Source organism: Enhydra lutris, unplaced genomic scaffold (assembly GCF_002288905.1).
Source record: "Enhydra lutris kenyoni isolate GAN:26980312 unplaced genomic scaffold, ASM228890v2 scaffoldscaffold6, whole genome shotgun sequence".
NCBI classification, from domain to species: domain Eukaryota; kingdom Metazoa; phylum Chordata; class Mammalia; order Carnivora; family Mustelidae; genus Enhydra; species Enhydra lutris.
In genome coordinates this window covers 7,495,168-7,515,173 of record NW_019154090.1, presented here as the reverse complement: position 1 = coordinate 7,515,173, position 20,006 = coordinate 7,495,168, and the positions used below count along the sequence as shown (strand labels likewise).

General features: G+C 43.2%; 1 protein-coding gene across 1 annotated transcript in view; it reads left to right on the top strand.

The window, feature by feature from the left end:
* LOC111141588 (docking protein 5) overlaps positions 1 to 20,006 on the top strand; it is a 154,805-nt gene that overhangs the window by 100,314 nt on the left and 34,485 nt on the right. The window contains exons 4-6 of the mRNA XM_022494253.1: positions 16 to 135; positions 3,219 to 3,408; positions 19,515 to 19,650. Of these exons, the coding sequence (XP_022349961.1) occupies positions 16 to 135; positions 3,219 to 3,408; positions 19,515 to 19,650 (446 nt within the window). The remainder of the gene's footprint in view (positions 1 to 15; positions 136 to 3,218; positions 3,409 to 19,514; positions 19,651 to 20,006) is intronic.

The window sequence follows — 20,006 nt, the reverse complement described above, 5'->3', positions numbered from 1 at the left end:
TGGACGTTTCCACAGATCTGGAGGCCGATGAATGGTGCAAAGTCCTCCAGATGGAGTGTGTGGGCACGCGGATCAATGACATCAGCCTCGGAGAGCCTGACTTGCTGGCTACTGGGGTTGAGAGAGAACAGAGTGGTATGTAAAGAAAATTCTCTCCTTCGCTCTCTTGAACGCTATTTTTGTCCCACCACAAGACGTCTTCGTTGCGTGACATTTTTGAAGATGTAGGCAGTGTATGAAGGAGTAAAAGGAAGCCTTTAGCTGACCCAGATCCTGTATTACTATTTCAGTGTCTTTCTTTTCTTAATGTGTGTTCCGTGCACAAATATGGACGTATATATGAGTACCACCGGCTAGGAACCTGGGGGAACCTGCCACGTGCCAGTGTCTGTGGCCGATGAATCAGGTCATCGAATTTTCCCAGCAGCTCGGTGAAACAGCCGCTGTTCCTCTTCTCATTTTGCAGATGGGGAGACTGACGCTCCTGCTCTGATCCCATCAGCTCATGTCTGATGCACTCCTGCACCTCTAGTCCTAAAATACTGATTTTTACCACATAATGAGGGGTTTTGTTTTTGTTTTTGGTCTTAAGTTTTTCATTGAAAATATCTCACTGAAAGCTTTCTGATTTTTTATTTATTTATTTATTTTGATTTTTATTTATTTATTTTCTTGATTTTTATTTATTTATTTATTTGACAGGTAGAGATCACAAGTAGGCAGAGAGGCAGGCAGAGAGAGAGGGGGAAGCAGGCTCCCTGCTGAGCAGAGAGCCCGATGTGGGGCTCAATCCCAGGACCCTGGGATGATGACCCGAGCCGAAGGCAGAGGCTTTAACCCACCGAGCCACCCAGGCGCCCCAGATGTTTTTAATAGAATCCAAACTTCATGACTGTTTTCTCAGGTTTAAATCCACCTAAGTCCCGTGTTTTTGTTTTCGTTTCATTTTTTTGTTTTTTTGTTTTTTTGTTTTTTTAATTGAAACACATGAGCCCAAATCCTTGAGCTTAGCACTCAACGTGGGACGAAGTCATTTTAGGTAATAATGATCAAAATACCCATGAACATTTCAGCAAAACTCAGTATTGGTTTACAGTAGTAGCCTGGATGCGAGAGAGTATTTGTTTGCAAATAACCAAACCTTATGGCAGGGTAGATTGGATCCTGGAGTCCTGCTCTGTGGTAGCCTAGTGACTTGATCTGTGAGGATGGAACACACCAGAAAAGGCCATGAGCCCCCGGGGTTGACGATGAACGTGGCAGAGGTGGAATTGTACTGACCCTTCCCGTGTGCACACACTCCAGCTCTCAGTAAAAAAATGCCCTTGCTGTCACTTGGAACTCTGTCTTCATGACACGTTGACAGGCTGGGACCATTTTGGATGCCCCATATGTGCCGTAATCCCTCTCCACGGAAATGTTATTGACTGAGACTTACAAGTGCTTGGCTAATTCAGAAAAGTCTCTTTGTAGACTGGGAAGAAGCTGAGCTGTAGGGAAGCTGAGCCATTTCCGAAGGTCATACAACCAAGCCCTGGGCCCTTCGTTGCGTACCTCCCTGAATCAGGGGGCTCCGGGCTGAGAGGACGCACCTGTGTTGCCTCACGGACAGATGCCTATGAAGCCAGACATAGGAAAATTTGATAGGTTTTGATTTTTTAAAAAATCTACAGGGCTCAGGCACCCATTTTTTTACAAATGTGTATTTATATTTATGAAGCTGTATGCCAGTCGTGTGGCAAATGGAATCCAAGAACGGGCTGTGCCTAGGCATTCCCTTTACCATACCAACTGTGCCTCAGTTTCCTCTTCCATCAAACAGGAATAGGAATATCCCTGGCCCATAACTAGGAGGGATCATTATAAAACTCAACTAAGTCTTTGAAGGCACTTTACAATATTAATTTTCGTGACTTCAAGTAATTGTAACCATCACAGGCACTCTTACGACTGTCACTGTTGTTATTCTTGAGTGAGGTAGAGTTACAGAAGAACTTCTGAGTGAGTGAATTGATAATGATCTCTCTTACTTTTTACTTAAAGATGACAGTCTTTCTGACTTGTTCTAGAATTCCCCTGGGCGAGATTTTACTCCGTTAGAATATACTTTTAAAATAATAGTTGCCAGAAAGCAGCAAACAATTAGTTATCGGGAGACGGAAATAACTTTAGAAAATTGGAAAAAGAGATCCATGAAATCATGTAGTCATGACATTCCCATTGACTAAACGGAGTTAAAATCGACAAGAATTCTAATGACTTCCTTATTATAAAACAATTAATTTAGAATACCACTAATAAGGTCAGTGCCATACTATTTTATCAGATAATAGGCAATCTACCATCATGATGGGTAGGTGAAAATGTGTTTGCTGTAGTAATATTTTTGCTCATGTTTCGCTTACAGGTTTTGACTCATAATTTCCTTAATTAATGAATTTTCTAGAAATATAACAGAAATACCATGACTGAATCTGTGGGGATGAAAATTTGGTTGTAGTAATAAGCCCAGTCGTTTACTGAGAATGGTCTTGGTTAAATTTTAACAGTTGTCCAAATGAGCAAATGGGTATTCGTAATTGGCTAAGGAGAGTTCTTGTTAAAACTAATTCAAGTATATCCATTGGATTTTTCCCAAACCGGTGGTCAGTTAAATGCATAGTATCAGCATGGAGTTCTATTTAAATAACTTGGGATGTAGTTTTATTCATTTAGTTATGAAAATTATGAGTTGATCAATATAACTTCAATATCATTAAATCATGTGACAATTATTTTGCACCTGCATCTTTTGTGAACGCAAAAATGTGGGTGTAATTAATATGTACTTGGCAGGAAAGAAATTGTTTTTTTTTTTTTTTTTTTTTTTTTTTTTTAAGAAATTGTTTTTAATGGTTTCATTGCTCTAGTCTTTTATTGGCATACGTAATTTTTATTATGCAAATTCAAAAATTCTAAAAATGGTCTTCGCTCCTGTAAATAGTGTTTAGTGTATGTGGACAGCCAGACCACGTCATTATTATGTTACTTAACATGGTCTCCATTTAGAAAAAATCATTTTCGGAGACTGTGAATTTATGAGAAAGCTTATCTTCCTGAATGTTCAACCTAAACCTAGAATATGAGCTAGAATGATTTTGAAATGCCTCTTTGTTCCTACAATGTCTTTGATGTTTTATTCCCGGGATTTTAGAACTAACCTTCTGTTTCTCTCCCAGAGAGATTCAATGTGTATTTGACGCCGTCCCCTAACTTAGATGTTCATGGCGAATGTGCCTTGCAGATTACATATGAGCACATCTGTCTTTGGGACGTCCAGAATCCCAGAGTCAAACTCATCTCTTGGCCGCTAAGTGCCCTGCGACGGTACGGGCGAGATGCTGCTTGGTTCACTTTTGAGGCAGGGAGGTGAGTTTCATGATGTTCTTCTCCTTTTTTCCCTCTCCCCAGGGCTACGTGTCTGGTCCACCCTGCTGTGTGTTTCTGCAGCCGTGTTGAGCTATGAACCTATAGGGCTCGGCATGTTCTAAAGGAGCCATCTATGCAGGATGGCTTTATTTCCCCGGAGGGTTCTAATGCTTCATGAATGCTTCATGAATTTTCATGGCATGGTTTGATTCCATATCACCAACTGAAGTTGAATTAGGTAAAGAGGCTGAAAATGTACCATTTACTGGGTCATACTGGACCCACGCCAGCTACTTGGGTTTTGGAAAACATCCATATTGTTATTCTGTTTATGTTTTCTCTTTGGCTCACAGTGGTAGATGATCAGTGGGAGGGGCCATTCATTTCTGAAGGCGCCATTGACTGAGTTCCTTCCACGGTGTTATGAAGAGCCCTAACACTAAGAGGTTGATTCTAGAACTGGCTTATTGCGATCAAGACCCAATAAGCCCTTCTAGGGCTTTCCCTTTTTTCTTTCAGAAGTCAATTTTGGAAAGAGAAGAGGGTGCCGATAATCTTTGGGTTGATCATTAGTTAGAAAGAGATTCATTTAAGCAGGATCTCACTCTTCTCCCCCTCACGCACAGTTCCTCCCTCAGAATTTGGGCTCTTTATTTATTTATTTATTTTTTAACATCAGAGATTAATTTTATATTTTAGAATTTTAAATGACTAAATTTTAAGAAATACAAGTGCTTCTGTAACATGGCCTGACATTCATATTCAAACTGAAAGCAGTCAGCTTGTGATTTTGAAAAATCTTTGGTGTGTTGGTAAAAGCGAATGGTTCTTCCCAACAAGAATACAATACTTGATCTAAGGAGAGTGAAAAGAGAAGTTCCACACACCTAAGACCCTAATTTGTGTGACTATATGACAGTCATGCTCTACTCAACTTAGTCTGCTCATTCCATGATAAGCAAAGCCCAATTATCTAAGCTTTGCTTTTCAGAAATAATGATGCATTTGATTCTCCTACAACTCTCCTTGAAAGTTTTTAAGCTCTTTTTTCCCAAACAGCTCTTTCCCATTGTTTTATTTTTAAGTACCTGGAAATTGAAATGCTATAAATGAGTCTGTGAATCTCCCAGAGATGGCAAAGGTCCTCACATTAGAAAATAAAACTGTAATTTTCAGAGCAATGTTCTGTCAGAATTACTTGTTTATTATCCTTATGGGAACATTTCTGTAGAAAGATCAGAATTTGTTTGGGAAAGCGGGTATGTTTCCCTGTTTTGGTCTCAGAAATTATTTATGTATTAATCATTACCAGTGAAATCTATGTATGAAAAATGGTTTATGATAGAAGTAGACTTTTCTGTTGATTATATGCTTCATAGCATCACCCACTTGTGTTTCATATTGATGCAGAGTGGAATTCTGCCTTGATCAGGATGTGTGGGGCCTATTTGGGGTAGCCCTTATTCAAACATTAAAAATTTTCAATTATTACTTAGATTTATAGGAATAGTAATAGGAAGAGTACATCTTTCTATCACAATTTCTGGAAACTAAAACCTTAGTAAACTTCTGTAGTGTCTCATGACTAACATTAAACTTTTTCTGACATTATCTTTCAGGTTTTAATGTTACTCACTCATCTCTTGCAAAAGTTTAGTTTATTCTTATTAATCTAGTAGCCTGTTAAGGGTCTAGGAGATTATTTTAAAGACTGATCTTTCTCCTAAGTGTGATAAGAAACCACAGAGATTTTCTAAGCAGGTGTGTGTGTGTGTGTGTGTGTGTGTGTGTGTGTGTGTGTGTGATACCATATTTATATTTTGTGGACAATGGGATAGAAGTGGCAGAGGTACATATGGGGAGATACTGCGGTAGCTCAGATAAAAGAAATGGATGAAAATTATGGATATGTTGGAGACATAAATTTCAAAAATATTCCAAGGCCTTTGACCAAAAGCAATAAAGTGCTGACTCAGAAAATGAAAGCATTTTGTTCTATGACTTTATTCTCTTTATGGTGTGACCTTTAGGGTACTTTGCCCAAGCTCTCCAGCTGTTCAATGACTAGAATACCTACCACCCACACGCCACAGTGTTGTGTCTCAAATATTGTACAGACTTAGAACACTCGTACTTTTGAATCCTTTTCTTATTCAGTGGTCATGCTTTGTGGGGCTGGTGCTAACCAGAAGGCGAGTCCTCAGAAGGGAAAGCGTCGTCAATGTGCTCTTAGGATCCTGTTCATTTCTCCGACAGCTCGGTGGGGTGGAAGAAGCACCGACAGGAGTCAGAGAGACCCTAGTTTCTGACATCTGTTCTTTATTAGGAATTGACCTTGAGGGGCGCCTGGGTGGCTCAGTGGGTTAAAGCCTTTGCCTTTGGCTTGGGTCACGATCCTGGGGTCCTGGGATCGAGCCCTGCATCTGGCTCTCTGCTCAGCAGGGAGCCTGCTTCCTCCTCTGTCTCTGCCTGCCTCTCTGCCTACTTGTGATCTCTGTCAAATAAATAAATAAAATATTTTTTTAAAATTTTAAAAATTAAAAAAAGAAATTGACCTTGAGCAAAGGTTTTAACTTCCTTTTTAAGTTTATCCAAGTCATAACTTCCTCGAGAGGTTGTTGTGTGTAACAGCAGCGGTGCACGCAGGTGATCTGGAAGGGTGCTGGGCTTCTCCCCAGTAGGGTCTTCGATGTTTTATTATGATTACTTTGAGAGTAGGACTTGAGTTTGCAGGGTACTGACAGTGTTAAACACAAGGTAATATGACTATTTTATATTTTGCCTGAAATTCAAATAAAGATGAATTTTTATAGTTACCATCAAGATGCTCAGGATAATAAGATCATTTGTGTTCCCCCAAGCATGAAGGTTTCATATCACCTTGCTTTATTAGTGAAGATAATTTTTTCCTTGGCTATTTTTAGATGTGTTCAAAACAAAGCAGTTTCATATTAACTAACACAATTTTCTCCTTGTCTCCTGTCAATAAATGAAGAGAATTTAAGTCTCTCTACGCAAATAGTTTTCATGGGTCCAGCATGCATCTGCAAAGATTTTGCAGTTTTGCCCACCAGAACACAAGGAATCTCCCCCAGAAGTTTGAACCGGTCTTTTTTGGACAAGCTGTCAGCCTCTGTTAGAGTTGAGACTCAGTGTTACTCCTGTTCAGTGGCCCCACTTTGCTCCACCAAGACTGACACCAGGACACGTGTAATAAACTAGACAGGAACTGGAGGAAATGAAAAGAGATTGCAGCTCTACCCCATACTGGGTGTGGACCTTGAGGGAATGACCTCACTCTCTGAGCTCCATTGGCTGCCTGTAAAAAGGGCTACACAAATACCTAGCGTAACGCCTGGCATGGAGTAGACAGTTGTGTCAACCAACCCAACACAACAGGAGAGAAGATCATTGGCTCACACACCTGAAGGTCCGGGCGGTAGGGATGGCATCAGGCTTGGCTTGATCAGAGGCTAAATGACCGTAGGTTTCATCTCTCAGTCCTGTTTCTTCTAGGATGGCTTTGCTCTGGCTCCACTTGGAGGCTTCCAAGAACTTTGGGATCTTCTCACGCCCTGAGCCGATAGAAAGGAAATTCCTACCGTATATGGACCCTCACATTCCTGAGGGTGTCAAGTACTACACTGAGGACTTTATACAAAGCAAGCAGGGTACAAATACAGTGGGGTGGTTCTCCCAAAGCAGGAAGAGGGTACCGATGCCATCAGAAGAAGGATGGATGTAAGGTTTAAAATGGAAGAAAATCTTACAAAATGTGTCCAATACAGCATTTAATAACTGCCCAAAGCAAAGAGGGCAAAACCGCTATTGGACTGTAATTAGCAATATCACTCGTAATGGCACTGAAATACAGAACAGCGGTTCTCAGCCTGGGATGTGTTTGTCCCAGGGGACATTTGTCTATGTCTGGAGCCATTTTTTATTGTTACAATCGAACAAGGATGCCATTGGCGTCCAGTGGATGGGGGGTGCAGATGCTGCGAGCATACGCTGCTCGGAACTATCCCCCACAACCAATGGGAATCTGGTCCAATTATCCAGTTGGAAAACTCTGTCCCTGCAGGCATACCAGCCATTGAAAACAATCCCTGATATTTACGTAGCCGTGATTACATGAAGGTCACTATACTGAGTATTTCGCATGCACTGCCTCCTTTAAGCCATTTGCTGCTCATAGAAAGTAGGTAATATTACCGTTCTCATCTTAAAAGGAAACTTGGAGACCTAGATGACTGGTCCAGGGGCATTAGACGAGTAAATGGTGGATTGAGGAGTCGCACTCCGGTAGTCTTACTTCCAAACCCTGATACTATCTAGGAAGGCTGAATGTCGCGTCCATCCACTAGGTGAGTCTAGTTCTTCATGAACTTCTGTGGAGCTAGGGAAGAGAAGGAACGTTTTCTCATGTCGCCAGAGCACCCTAAAACCATTTGGATGTGTGCTATTTTCTTACTTTCTGGAACTTCCTGTTTGCTCTTTTAGCATTCCAGAGCCAGGATTGTTTGTCGCTCGTGGACAGCAGTATCGTAATCATAGATCATTTAAAGTCTTCTAGATGTTGTTTCTCCCCCTTTTCACCCAACAGAAGCAAATCAGATCATATCTCTGTTTTTTTCCTTGAGAAATCCAGCGTTGAAATACAAGCTTTTTAATAAGGTGCAATTGCCTGATTAATTGCCACTCCTTGGCCCTGGAGACAAAGAATGGTGAGATTACTTGGTGGGCCAAGAGACATATTGCTTACTTTGTTTGAGGTTTTTCTGGTCTTTTGTTTGTTTCTTTCCACTTGGAAGCCCTGAAACTTCAGTGAAACACATCAGGTTAGCAGGGGCTCTGATTTTTTTTTTTTTTTTTTTTTTTTATGGGAAGGTCTAACTGTGAAGATGGGAAGATCTAACTTTTAACTGCGTTAGAAGGTTCTAACTGCATCAACACGTCCCCTTGGAACCATTCTTGAAATGTGATTGTTTAAAGAAAGGTGGCAGGTGTCCAGTAAGTACCCCTGTTAATTTTATAGCTGGCTGCTGAGTTAGCATGCTCCGGTGTCAGGCTCTGCCTTACCACCTGAGTGATTTAAATTAATACCCTGGGTTTAGCACCTGCAGGAGGGAAAGAAGCCCAGGTGACATTTGGCAGAAGGTACTGAATAATTACCACACATGAGTGCTTCTCTTTACGAGCCAGAGAGAGTCTCTATTGTGCTTTTGACATCATTTTAAGAGAAATTTTTAGGTATGCCAAGTATATGTGAAAATTGACGTTGCATGTACAAATTACTTTTCTTGAAGGGAATGCACAAAGTTGTGAAAAGTTTTTTGGGTTGGATTTTTTTTTTTTTTTTTTTTGGATTAAAGGCATCTGAACAGCCTCCGAAAAGAAATTATTCATGTCTCGTATATATCACTCTGAAAACAAGTAATTGGTGATAGCTTTTCATTGGGGAAGAAAGTTGTTTCCCCCCTGTAACGGATGAGTTTACAGGATCACTCTTCTAATATAAATTGTTGCATATTCTCTTTCTCTTCTTGATTTTAAGCTACTTAGTAATCTCTCATTCCTGTGTATTTTAGGAGACATACACCCATTCTTTTTTTTTTTTTTTTTAAAGATTTTATTTATTTGACTGAGAGAGAGAGAAAGAGATCACAAACAGGCAGAGAGGCAGGCAGAGATAGAGGAGGAAGCAGGCTCCCCGCTGAGCAGAGAGCCCGATGCAGGGTCTGATCCCAGGACCCTGAGACCATGACCTGAGCCGAAGGCAGAGGCTTTAACCCACTGAACCACCCAGGCGCCCCTATGTGTCTGTTTTTTGTTTTTTTTTTTTTTTACCAGTACGATACTGTCTTGGTGATCACAGCTTTGTAATACAGCTTGAAATCAGGCAACGTGATGCCCCCAGCTTTTTCTTTTTCAACATTTCCTTGGATATTTGGAGTCTTTTCTGGTTCCATACAAATTTTAGGATTGTTTGTTCCAGCACTTTGAAAAATGCCATTGGTATTTTGATCAGGATGGCATTGAAAGTATAGATTTCTGTGGGTAGCATAGACATTTTAACAATGTTTATTCTTCTGATCCATGAGCATGGAATGTTTTATCATCTTTTTGTGTCTTCTTCAATCTCCTTCATAAGTGTTCTGTAGTTTCTAGGGTATAGATTCTTTACCTCTTTGGCTAGATTTAGTCCATTTCAATGTGAGGCAGGAATCCATCAAAATCCTAGAGGAGAAAGTAGGCAGTAACCTTTTCCACATGGGCCACAGCAACTTCTTTCAAAGCACATCTCCAAAGACAAGGGAAACAAAAGCGAAAATTTACTTTTAGGACTTCATCAAGATAAAAAGCTTCTGCATAACAAAGGAAACAGTCAACAAAACAAAGAGACAATCCAGGGAATGGGGGAAGGTATTTGCAAATGACAGTACAGAGAAAGGGCTGGTATCCAAGATCTGTAAAGAACTTCTCAAACTCAACACCCATAAAACAAATAATCATGTCAAAAAATAGGCAGAAAACATGAACAGACAGTTATTTAAAGAAGACACCCAAATGGCTAACAGACACATGAAACAATATTCATCATAAGCCATCAGGGAGATTCAAATCAAAACCACACCGAGATACCACCTCACCCCAGTCAGAATGGCAAAGATTCATAAGGCAAGAAATAATAAATGTTGAAAAGGATGTGGAGAAAGGGGAACCCTCTTAACACTGTTGGTGGGAATACAAGTTGGTGCAGCCACTTTGGAAAACAGTGTGGAGGTTCCTCAAAAAGTTAAAAATAGAGCTACCCTATGACCCAGCAATTGCACTACTGGGTATTTACCCCAAACATACAGATGTAGTGAAAAGAAGGGCCGTATGCACCCCAGTGTTCATAGCAACAATGTCCACAATAGCTACACTGTGGAAGGAGCCGAGATGCCCTTCAACAGACGAATGGATAAAGAAGATGTGGTCCATATATACAATGGAGTATTACTCAGCCATCAGAAAGGACCAATACCCAGCTTTTGCGTCAACATGGATGGAACTGGAGGAGAGAGATCGTGCTAAGTGAAATAAGTCAAACGGAGAAAGATAATTATCATATGGTTTCACTTACACATGGAACATAAGGAATAGCAGGGAGGACATTAGGAGAAGGAAGGGAAACATAAAGGGGGGGAACCAGAGGAGGAGATGAACCATGAGGAACTATGGACTCCAGGAATCATACTGAGGGTTTTAGAAGGGAAGGGGTAGGGGCCTGCGTGAGCCTGGTGGTGGGTATTCAGGAGGGCATGGATTGCAGGGAGCACTGGGTGTTATACGCAAACAATGCATCATGGGACACTACATCAAAAACTAATGATATACTGTATGCTGACTAACATAACAGAATTTTAAAAATTATAAAATAAATAAATAAGTAAAGTGCAATTCTTTCCTTTTGCACGAAAATACAAACAATAGTTGTGCCATTTATGTGGACTTTTATTCCCCATCAGCGTTTATCTCAAAAGTAATTTTAATTATAAAGGTAATGCACACGCATCATAAATATTCCTTTAATGGAGGCAGGTGTGAAAGAGAAGAGAGAGTCTCCTTTCTACTGTACAGAGTCAGCTTTTTAGTAGTCACATTCAAGAGATCTGTGCTAGGTGTGGGAGTGTGAACTCAGACAGGCAAGGCCACATCATACATAAGAAGCTTAGCCAGGTCCCTTCTGCCTCCTTGTTGTGATTTTAACATGTTTAATCCCTAAAGGAAAGGATGACTTTGTCGTGACCTTTGGGAAAAAGCTCTCGTCAGTACATCCTGTCGTGTGGCCATCATTTTTAAGAAAAATTGTATGTGTATTTTTATTTTATTTATTTGCCTAGCTTTCTTGAGGTTGTATGGACTTACAACATTAAGTGTAATGTGTACAATGTGTGTAGCAGAAGGACCACCGTGGTGAGCTCACTTAACACCGTCCCCACCTCACATCATTACCTTTTGTGTGTGTGCGGTTGAGAACATTTAAGATCTCCTCTCTTAGCAACTTCCAAGTATGCAATACCGTATTTTTCACGGTACTCACAATTCTGTACCATAGATCTCTGGAACTTACTCACCTTCTCACTTGGAGTTTGCGCCCTGTGCTCATCTCCTCATTTTCCCCACCCTCTAGTCCTCGGTCACCACCATTCGCTGTCTGCTTTTGTGAGTTTGGCTTTTTCATATTCCACAGACAAGTGAGATCATACGGTGTTTGTCTTTATCTGACTTATTTCACTTACCCTAATGCCCTTGAGGTCTGTCCATGGTGTTATACATAGCAGGATTTTCTTCCTTTTTATGGCTAATATTACATTGTGTGCTTATGTGTATATGTATATATTTTTTCTTTATGCACTTACATTGGTGGACACTCAGCTGCTTCCATGTCTTGGCTATTGTAAATAACACTGCAGTGAACATGGGGTGTGTTTATCTTTTTGGAACGGTGATTTCATTTTCTTTGAATATATACCCAGCAGTGGAATCGCTGGGTCGTATGGCAGTTCTAGTTCTAGTTTTTTGAAGAACCTCCATACCGTTTTCCACGGGGCTGTACCAGTTCATATTCCCGCCAACAGTGCACAAGTAGTTCTTTTTCTCTACATGCTCCCAGACACCTGTTATCTCTTCTGCTTTTCATAGTAGCCATTCTGACAGGGGTGAGGTGATATCCTATTGTGGCTTTGATTTCCCTGAAGGTTAGTGATGCTGGATGTATTTTCACATACCTGTTGGCCATTTGTCTGCTGCAGCCGTCTTCCTGCAGGCAATAATCCACTAGTGTAGGTGGCTCCTTTCTGTGGGACGGTACCTCACACTCTAGAAGGGTCTAGTAGAAATGAGTCATTTCCTTCTTCCATCAGATGTCTGCTGAGTGCACGCGAGGAGCCTGGTGTGGAGCCATGAATGAAACACACAAGGATTGTGCTGTTGTGAAATTCACTCTGTAGAGGAAAGGGGAGTATAGACCATAATAGACATTTTAAAAAGTAAAAGAGATGTTAGATTGTGTAAGACCACAGCAAAAAATAAAGTCATTCAACAGAAAGTGCCAAAGGAGTGGGGGCGATTTTAAATAGAATGAGTGGGACTGGCTTTGCCAAGTCAGGGATGCCTGACAAAAACTCTAGGAGGACTCGCGGGGAGAGCATTCCAGCCAGAAGAAGGAGGTTGGAAAAAGGTGCCGAGGCGGGTAGATGCGGAGCGTGCAAAGAAGAGCCAAGGACCTGGCATGACCCGGACAGAACAAGGGAGGGGGAAGCACCGTGTGTAAAGGTAGACATGCAACAGGGTCTGGCTATGTGGGGCTTGAAGGCCACTGTAAAGAATTGGGCTTTAGTCTTTGTTGGGGTGCCCCTGGGGGTGGCGGGTGGAGGTGGGTCACTGCAAGGTTTGCAGGAACAGTCCCCAAGACCTTTCCCGTTTCTGACACCAGCTGCAAGTGGAGGGATTCCCACAACCGCCAAAGGTTTCGTAATTTACTAGAATGATTCAGAGCTTACTGACTGTGGGAGGCCACGGTAAGGCTTGAGACGAGAACCAAACCAGGCCCTGACTTGTGCCTCCTTTAAAGGCTGAATAGCCGAACAAAAGGCTTAGGTCGATAAAGTCGAGTAGCACTGAGAAAGGGTCTGTGCTATGTGTTGTGCGCTCGCCTACGTGACATCCCACACATTCGCTAGTCAGATAGAGACGATTTGGCCGGGGTCAGAAATTCTTGGCTGGTCCTTGCTGTCCTTGCACGGGCTATAGACTACACCACTGTAAGACTGTGCTGTGCTTACATAAACTATGTCTTGAGTGGCCTTGAAGTCAGTACATCTGGCGCTAGAGGGTCTGCTATTGATGCCGAGGAAATAGATAATGGGAAAGCTTGAAGGATTTTCTGTGCTTGTTGCAAACTCTTTAGTAATCAGCTAAAAATAGACACTTTTCTTATGATTATTTCTCTTAGCTATAAAATGCCTCACAGCCTTGAATAAAATTGGCACTATTGGACATCCTCCTTGGTGCTCCTCCTGCCCCCATCTCTTTGTCTCTTAATTTCTTTTCAGCATCCTCTTACCCTCACGTTCCTGGTCGATTTGTCGCGCCAGCCGCGACAACTGACATCTATGAAACTCATGGTTAAAGCTTCTAACAGCGAAGGATACAGAGTAACTAAAACTAACATCAGCAAGGGAAGAAGTGGCGGGGTGGTGGGGGGGGCAGAATCCAGAGCAGTACCAGGCATAGAGCTCCTGTGTCCTCCCCCGGTGGAGTCAGAGCAGCATCCTGCCCTCCCATTAGCATCTGACGGTACACGTAGAGTATCACCAGCGAGGGAGCCCCCCAACCACAGTGGAGAGGTTTTACTGGGGCTTCATTACGTGTGTGTTTGATCAACTCATTGGTTGTGCACGTGGCCGATCCCATCCTCCAGGTCCACTGACGGCACGTGACCCAAAGCCTCACCCTAAATCCCATTCTTACCATTTGTCTAACCCAAGAACCCCAGGCAAACAAAAATTACCTCCCAGGTAATTGCCCATGCCAAGACTAGACAAGATGTTTTGGACAAGTTTAAATTCTTTTCTACCTAGGAAGTGGTGAGCAAAGAAGGGACACGGTCTGACTTTTTTTTCTTTTAAACTAGACTCTGAAGCTAAAACCAGTTAGGAGGGTGTCACAGTGCTCACGGTGAGGACAAGAGTGGCTGCAGGAACGTTGGTAACAATGAACGTGGGCTCAAGTGTTCGGATACTGAGATGTTTTGACGCTAAATCCAAAAGTGTGTACTGACTGGCCATGAGTTGGGGTTGGGGGTCAGGATCCTCCTGGTGCAGCTCAGACTACAGAGGAACCCCCGGCGGGTGGAGGGCAGCGTAGGGATGACCAGACTTCAGTTTCAGGCTTGTTAACTTCAAGGCTTGTCCCGCGGTTTCCCTCTGGTGCTAACCCGACTTTTCATTCTCCCGGGGATGAGAACACAGGTCGTGTTTGGGCTTAGATATTGTGAAAGCCCTTCCGTTTCAGCCCGCTGCTGGGAGAGCGTGATAGCAGGAAAAATGAGGGACAGATGCCCCCTTAGATCTAGGTCAGGGCATGGCATGGGGAAGCAAAAAGGGAAAAGGGATGTTTCTTTGACTTTACCTGTTACGTGATTAAGAACAGATATAATTAACAAACTACCACTGTCTCTTACACTAGCCATGTTTTATGACTTTGGATACTCAGTTTTGTTGTTTTGTTTTCATAAACTCTGAAGTCCCTATACGTGGGGTTAGAATTTAAATCTAAAAGGTAATAATGTGCACATTTAAGGGAACCTCTGGGAAGCCTGGCGACATTGGTGGTGGAACCAGGGGAGAAAGGATAGCCTGTGACAGTCAGAGCACACTCCAAATTTGGGGACCTTGTCTTTCCTCGCTCACCGGGCTGATGAGCTTTGTGGAAGTTGTTGCTAACTCTCCAGAGCACTACTTCACTGGGACTGGAGAAACAAAACCCCCCCGGTCGTTTGCGTTGTAGTTTTTACATAGTGAAAGCTGCTGCTATTCCTAAAGGGAGAATCCTATTCCTGAATTCGTATTTCTGTTCTCAGAGGTTTGTATTATTCTGTTTTCATAGCTTGTGAGCCTCAAAGACTCATCTCCAGCCACATACCTTCCACCCCAGGCATCTTTTCTGCTCCCCTGCTGTCCGGGGATGTGGTCACCTGAGTTTCCTTCCAAGCAAAAATGTGGTTGTGCCTCCCTCCTGAAGTTTTCCCTGAGGTTTTGACTTTTTAAAGGGTTAAAATAAGAAAAATAAATCCTAATTCAGTGCTTACCTTGATGTAGGAACCTTGATAAAGATAAAATACAGTCTCTCACTACCTTCAGAGGTTTGGGTGATCTTATTATTAACATCTGGGATATGAGGCCGTGGAAACTTCGAGAGGTCAGTATAGTTGACCCCGATTCCAACATATGAGGGAACTGGAGGAGACGGTCTTTTCTACCTCTCCCTCACATCACCTCCAGGAGGGCTCTGGGAAGCACACCCACATTTCCCCAAATGTGGGGTGATTTTTGTGATAGAGGCATAATATTAAATGAATGGGACTCGCACAGTGGTAGTATTTTTCTTCCCAACTACCTTTTTGATCCTTTTGATTAAATTACAGTAAAAAACATTTTGGTGGGGTGCTGGCACGTCTAAACTCTATTTTCTAAAACTTTCTTCTTCTTTTTTTTAAAAGATTTTATTTATTTATTTGAGAGAGAGAGAGTGAGTGAGTGGTGGGGAGGGTCAGAGGGGGAGAGAGAGAGAGGGAGGGAGAGAGAGAGAGAGAAGCAGACTTCCTACTGATCAGGGAGCCCGATGCGGGGCTCTATCCGTGGACCTTGGGATCATGACCTGAGCCAAAGGCAGTGGTTAACTGACTGAGCCACCCAGGTGCCCCTAACACTTTTTAATTTACCTGCGTTACTAATAAGGGAGCACACGTCCCGTTTGGGTCTTCTGACCCGAAGACAGGGTTCAATAATGTATTTTGTTTTCATTGCATTCGTTTTCACGTCTGCCTTCAATTTATTGCGGATCATACTGGCTTATGACTATGGATTTGGTGGCTTATGGACAATACATTTGTTTGAGAGAGAAGAAACCTGAGTCGATTTTAAAAATATTAAACAGGCGGCACAACGATTTGACGGAGAAAAGTTGTACGAGGGTGACTGACATTCCCAATAGCTGCCCCGTGCTCAGTGTCCTGAGTGGCTCCGTGATGCGCTGGTTTCTCTTTCCCGCCCTACTGGTCTCCAGGCAACACACACACACACACACACACACACACACACACTCGCGCGTGCACACGCACACACATGCACACACACTACACCAGCAGAGTCAGCTGCCCCCACATCTACAGCTGAGCTGAGATCCAGGCAGTGGCCCCAGTGACTGGAACGGGCAAGGCCACGCCGACCACAGGGCTGGGGCGTACTCCGCTTCAACCCGAATCCCGTCTGTGGTGAAGCAACAGCTCCCCCGCACCCAGAAGCTTCCTTCTGTGGACGGCGTCTCCACCGCTAACCCATAGGTTCGGTGCTCCCTCAGCCCCTTGTTTTGGGTCTCTTTCATTGCTTCTTGGCTGGGGACCTTTTGCCACCTCGGGGACATTTATCAATGTCTGGAGAGGTTTGGGGTTGTCACAACTTGAGGATACCACTGGCGGCTGGTGGGTAGATGGACCAGAGATGCTGTTCAACCTCCTACAACACACAGGAGCCTTCCCACCACCAAGGAGGATCTGGCCATGCACTATCGCCGATGGCAACGGTGCCAGCGTCGAGAGCCCCTGTTCTAAATTACAAGCCCCAAAGACCTTTCCCCACATTTTTCTTCAAGCTGGAGCCACCAGATCCCATGTGGTTAAGCCTCTTGTTTATTTCGTGTTGTGTTTCTGTGTGTCTGTTTTTCTTAAGGTAGTGTCTCTGGCACTCTGTGGCCACAGGTGCGGGGGGTGGGGGGGGTCACACTCCATTTGTTCACTTCACTCTCTCAGACAAAAGAATGACAACATTCTACAATGTTTTGCTCCTAATTTTGTGTCTCTTCTGTGCTTCTGATCAGTTTCTCTCCAGTGTTTTGTCTTCCTAAAATTCTTCGTTACTATGTAACATCGACACTGACCCCTTTCGCGGTCCATACTTTGCTTTATCAGGGGCTCCTCTGACCCAGTATGGCTCATTGTGCCCTGTTGTTAGTCTTGAACTTATTCACTGACATAGATCTTTAACCAAGTGAATTGTAAACTCCTTGAATAAAAAGCCCATGTCTTTACCTTTACATCTGTTGCTGAGGCTCTTATGATTTGCCTTGTTTGTACTGAATTCTTTCAAATATAATGTAATTGTAAATGTGAAAGATAACTTTTTAAAATTAACATATAATGTATTATTTGCCCAAGGGGTACAGGTCTGTGAATCATCAGGCTTATACATTTCACAGCACTCACCATAGCACATACCCTTCCCCATATCCATAACCCCACCACCCAGTCCCTATCCCCCCAACACCCAGCAACACTCAGTTTGTTTTGTGAGATTAACAGTCTCTTGTGGTTTGTCTCCCTCCCGATCCCATCTTGTTTCATTTTTTCCTTCCCTACGGTAGCATTATTGATTTAATAACTGCTATGCCGGGGTGGAGAGAGGAAAAGATTACCATAAATACACATGTTGAATGTAAGATACATCCTGCTTGCCACAGTGTCCAGAAATTCGAAACACGCACGTGCCCACGCACAAAATACACCTTGGCCCTGAGGCACTGTGGAACTGACTTGGATTCCGATCTCTTAAGTTCGATTATTAATACTGCCCGCCATGAGGTCATTTATTTTAGTTCTCATAATTGCAGTCCCATTAGTATTTTTCTCAGACTGGATGTTGGTGTGAAACGTCCTGGGCAAAGAGAGGGAACAGTTTCCAAAGTCGGCATCCGAGCCTGTGGGAACCGTTGCCCTCAGGGGGTGATTCTGCAGAATGAAGCCCCTCATCTCGGGGCGCTCACGCTGGTCCCCGATGCTCCAGGAACATAGGCTGTCCCTCCTGTCCCCCTCTCCCTGGTGTGCTGGGCCACTCACCTTTGTCCCATCTCAAGGTGTTCTCTGTGCAGTTCCTTGCCAGACTGTTCTTCCTGCCTTCTCTGCCAGAGCCCTGCCCTCCCCAGGGGGTCCGGAGAACTTCAGTTTAAATAAAACTTCCAAAAATAAATAAATAAATAAATAAATAAATAAATAAATAAATAAATAAATAAAACTTCCGCAAGGAAGCCCGGGTCAAGTTCTTTGTTATACCTTTGCCTAGCGCCGCCTGTCATTTCCCAACCCATTCTACAGTTCTTTATTGAGGGCCAGACAGAGGGCGAGCCGTGCTCTAGGCACTGGTCACGGAACTGTGAATGAATCAGGAACAATTCTCGTCTACACGGAGCTTACCTTCCAGTGGAATAACGGATGTGGAGATTTCCTTTGTGTACTCACGTATCCTGTCTAACACTTTCAGGACACTTGGGGGGTGGTTACTATCATGCTGTTTATTTTACAAGTGGAAATGCAGACGCAGAGAGGCTAAGTAGCACGTACGGGCTCACAAGGCTGGTGAGGCGCGACCCCAGCCCTGCAGTCTGGGGCCCAGGTTTGCTTATTTCACTCCCTGCTACATCCTTGCTGCGTGCAGGCGTCAGCGAATTTCCCACTGCTTTCTGAGCTCCTGATTGTCTTCTAGATTCTTGGCTAAATTGCAAAATCCATGGTTTGGAGTGATAGACTTATCCTGTAGACAGAGTAATTCTGGGGAAATTCAAAACTGTTCAGTGTGTCTATAGGGCCATAATGTTCTTATGTCTGAAGCCTTATCTTCCCAAAGGGCGTAGGAAAGGCTCAACTTAAACTCATTATTTTATCTTCTCTTGGCTCTGGGTTTCCGTCTACAGGTTTCTGTTAGCTCAGGCCATAAGGAAAGAGGGTTGGGACATTTGGGACCACTTTGGATGCTGGAACAGTGTCCAAGGTAAAAGTCAGTGGGTGAAGTGAGAAAAAAGGAATCCAGAATGATTTTGGAAATGAAAGGATCCATAAAGCCATTGTCTCTGAGGAAGGAACAGAATCTGGGAGTCATAGACTCCTTCTTCCACCTCTGCGCTGAATGATGTAGTTTCTACTGAGCTTCTGATTCATGGACAGTCCTGAGAACACAGTGTCCAGGTGCCTCTGGGAAAGTGGGAAGGCAAAGTTCTGGGATTACACTGAGAATCAAGAAAGCTGTTTATTAACCTTGGCTTCTTGACTGAAAAAAAAAAAAAGAAAAATCAGCACCTTGTTAGCCTCTTATGAATGGTTCCTGCCCAGATTAACAACAAATCCATTGGAAATTTTGATTCTAGTTAACGTCATTTAACCAACGTAGACAAGAATCCTGAATGTGTGTGAAATCAATGGGTCTCGTTGCGTGGAGTGTTCTAGGCTCCCCGTGCGTGGCAGTTCTTGGAGCTGGATTTTCACAAGCTTTTTGTTTTTGTTTTCACAGGATGTGTGAAACTGGGGAAGGGCTGTTTATCTTTCAAACGCGAGATGGGGAAGCCATCTATCAGAAGGTCCACTCCGCTGCCCTGGCGATAGCAGAGCAGCACGAGCGCTTGCTCCAGAGCGTGAAAAATTCAATGGTATGTGCAGAATCTCTTCCTTGTGACCCAGTGCATACCCTTGTAGAATGGAATCGTAGAATTTTTATGCTGAAAAATATGGCCTGCAGTATTTGAGCAGATGGCTTTCTCTTGTACTCAACTGTGTATTACTTGGATTAAATGCCATTTTTGCAAAGCCCCAAGAGCCAGCTGGTGGCACAGTGTCTGCACATCCCTGTTGATCTGCTTTGTACTTCACTTACTACTTGTGTATGTCTTTATCAGTTCGGGCTCCTCCAGCAAGTACCAGAGGACTGGGTGGCTTCTCAACAGTAGAAATTTATGTATTTCTCACTGGGAGGCTTGGTTGTCCAAGATCAAGGTGCTGGCCTATT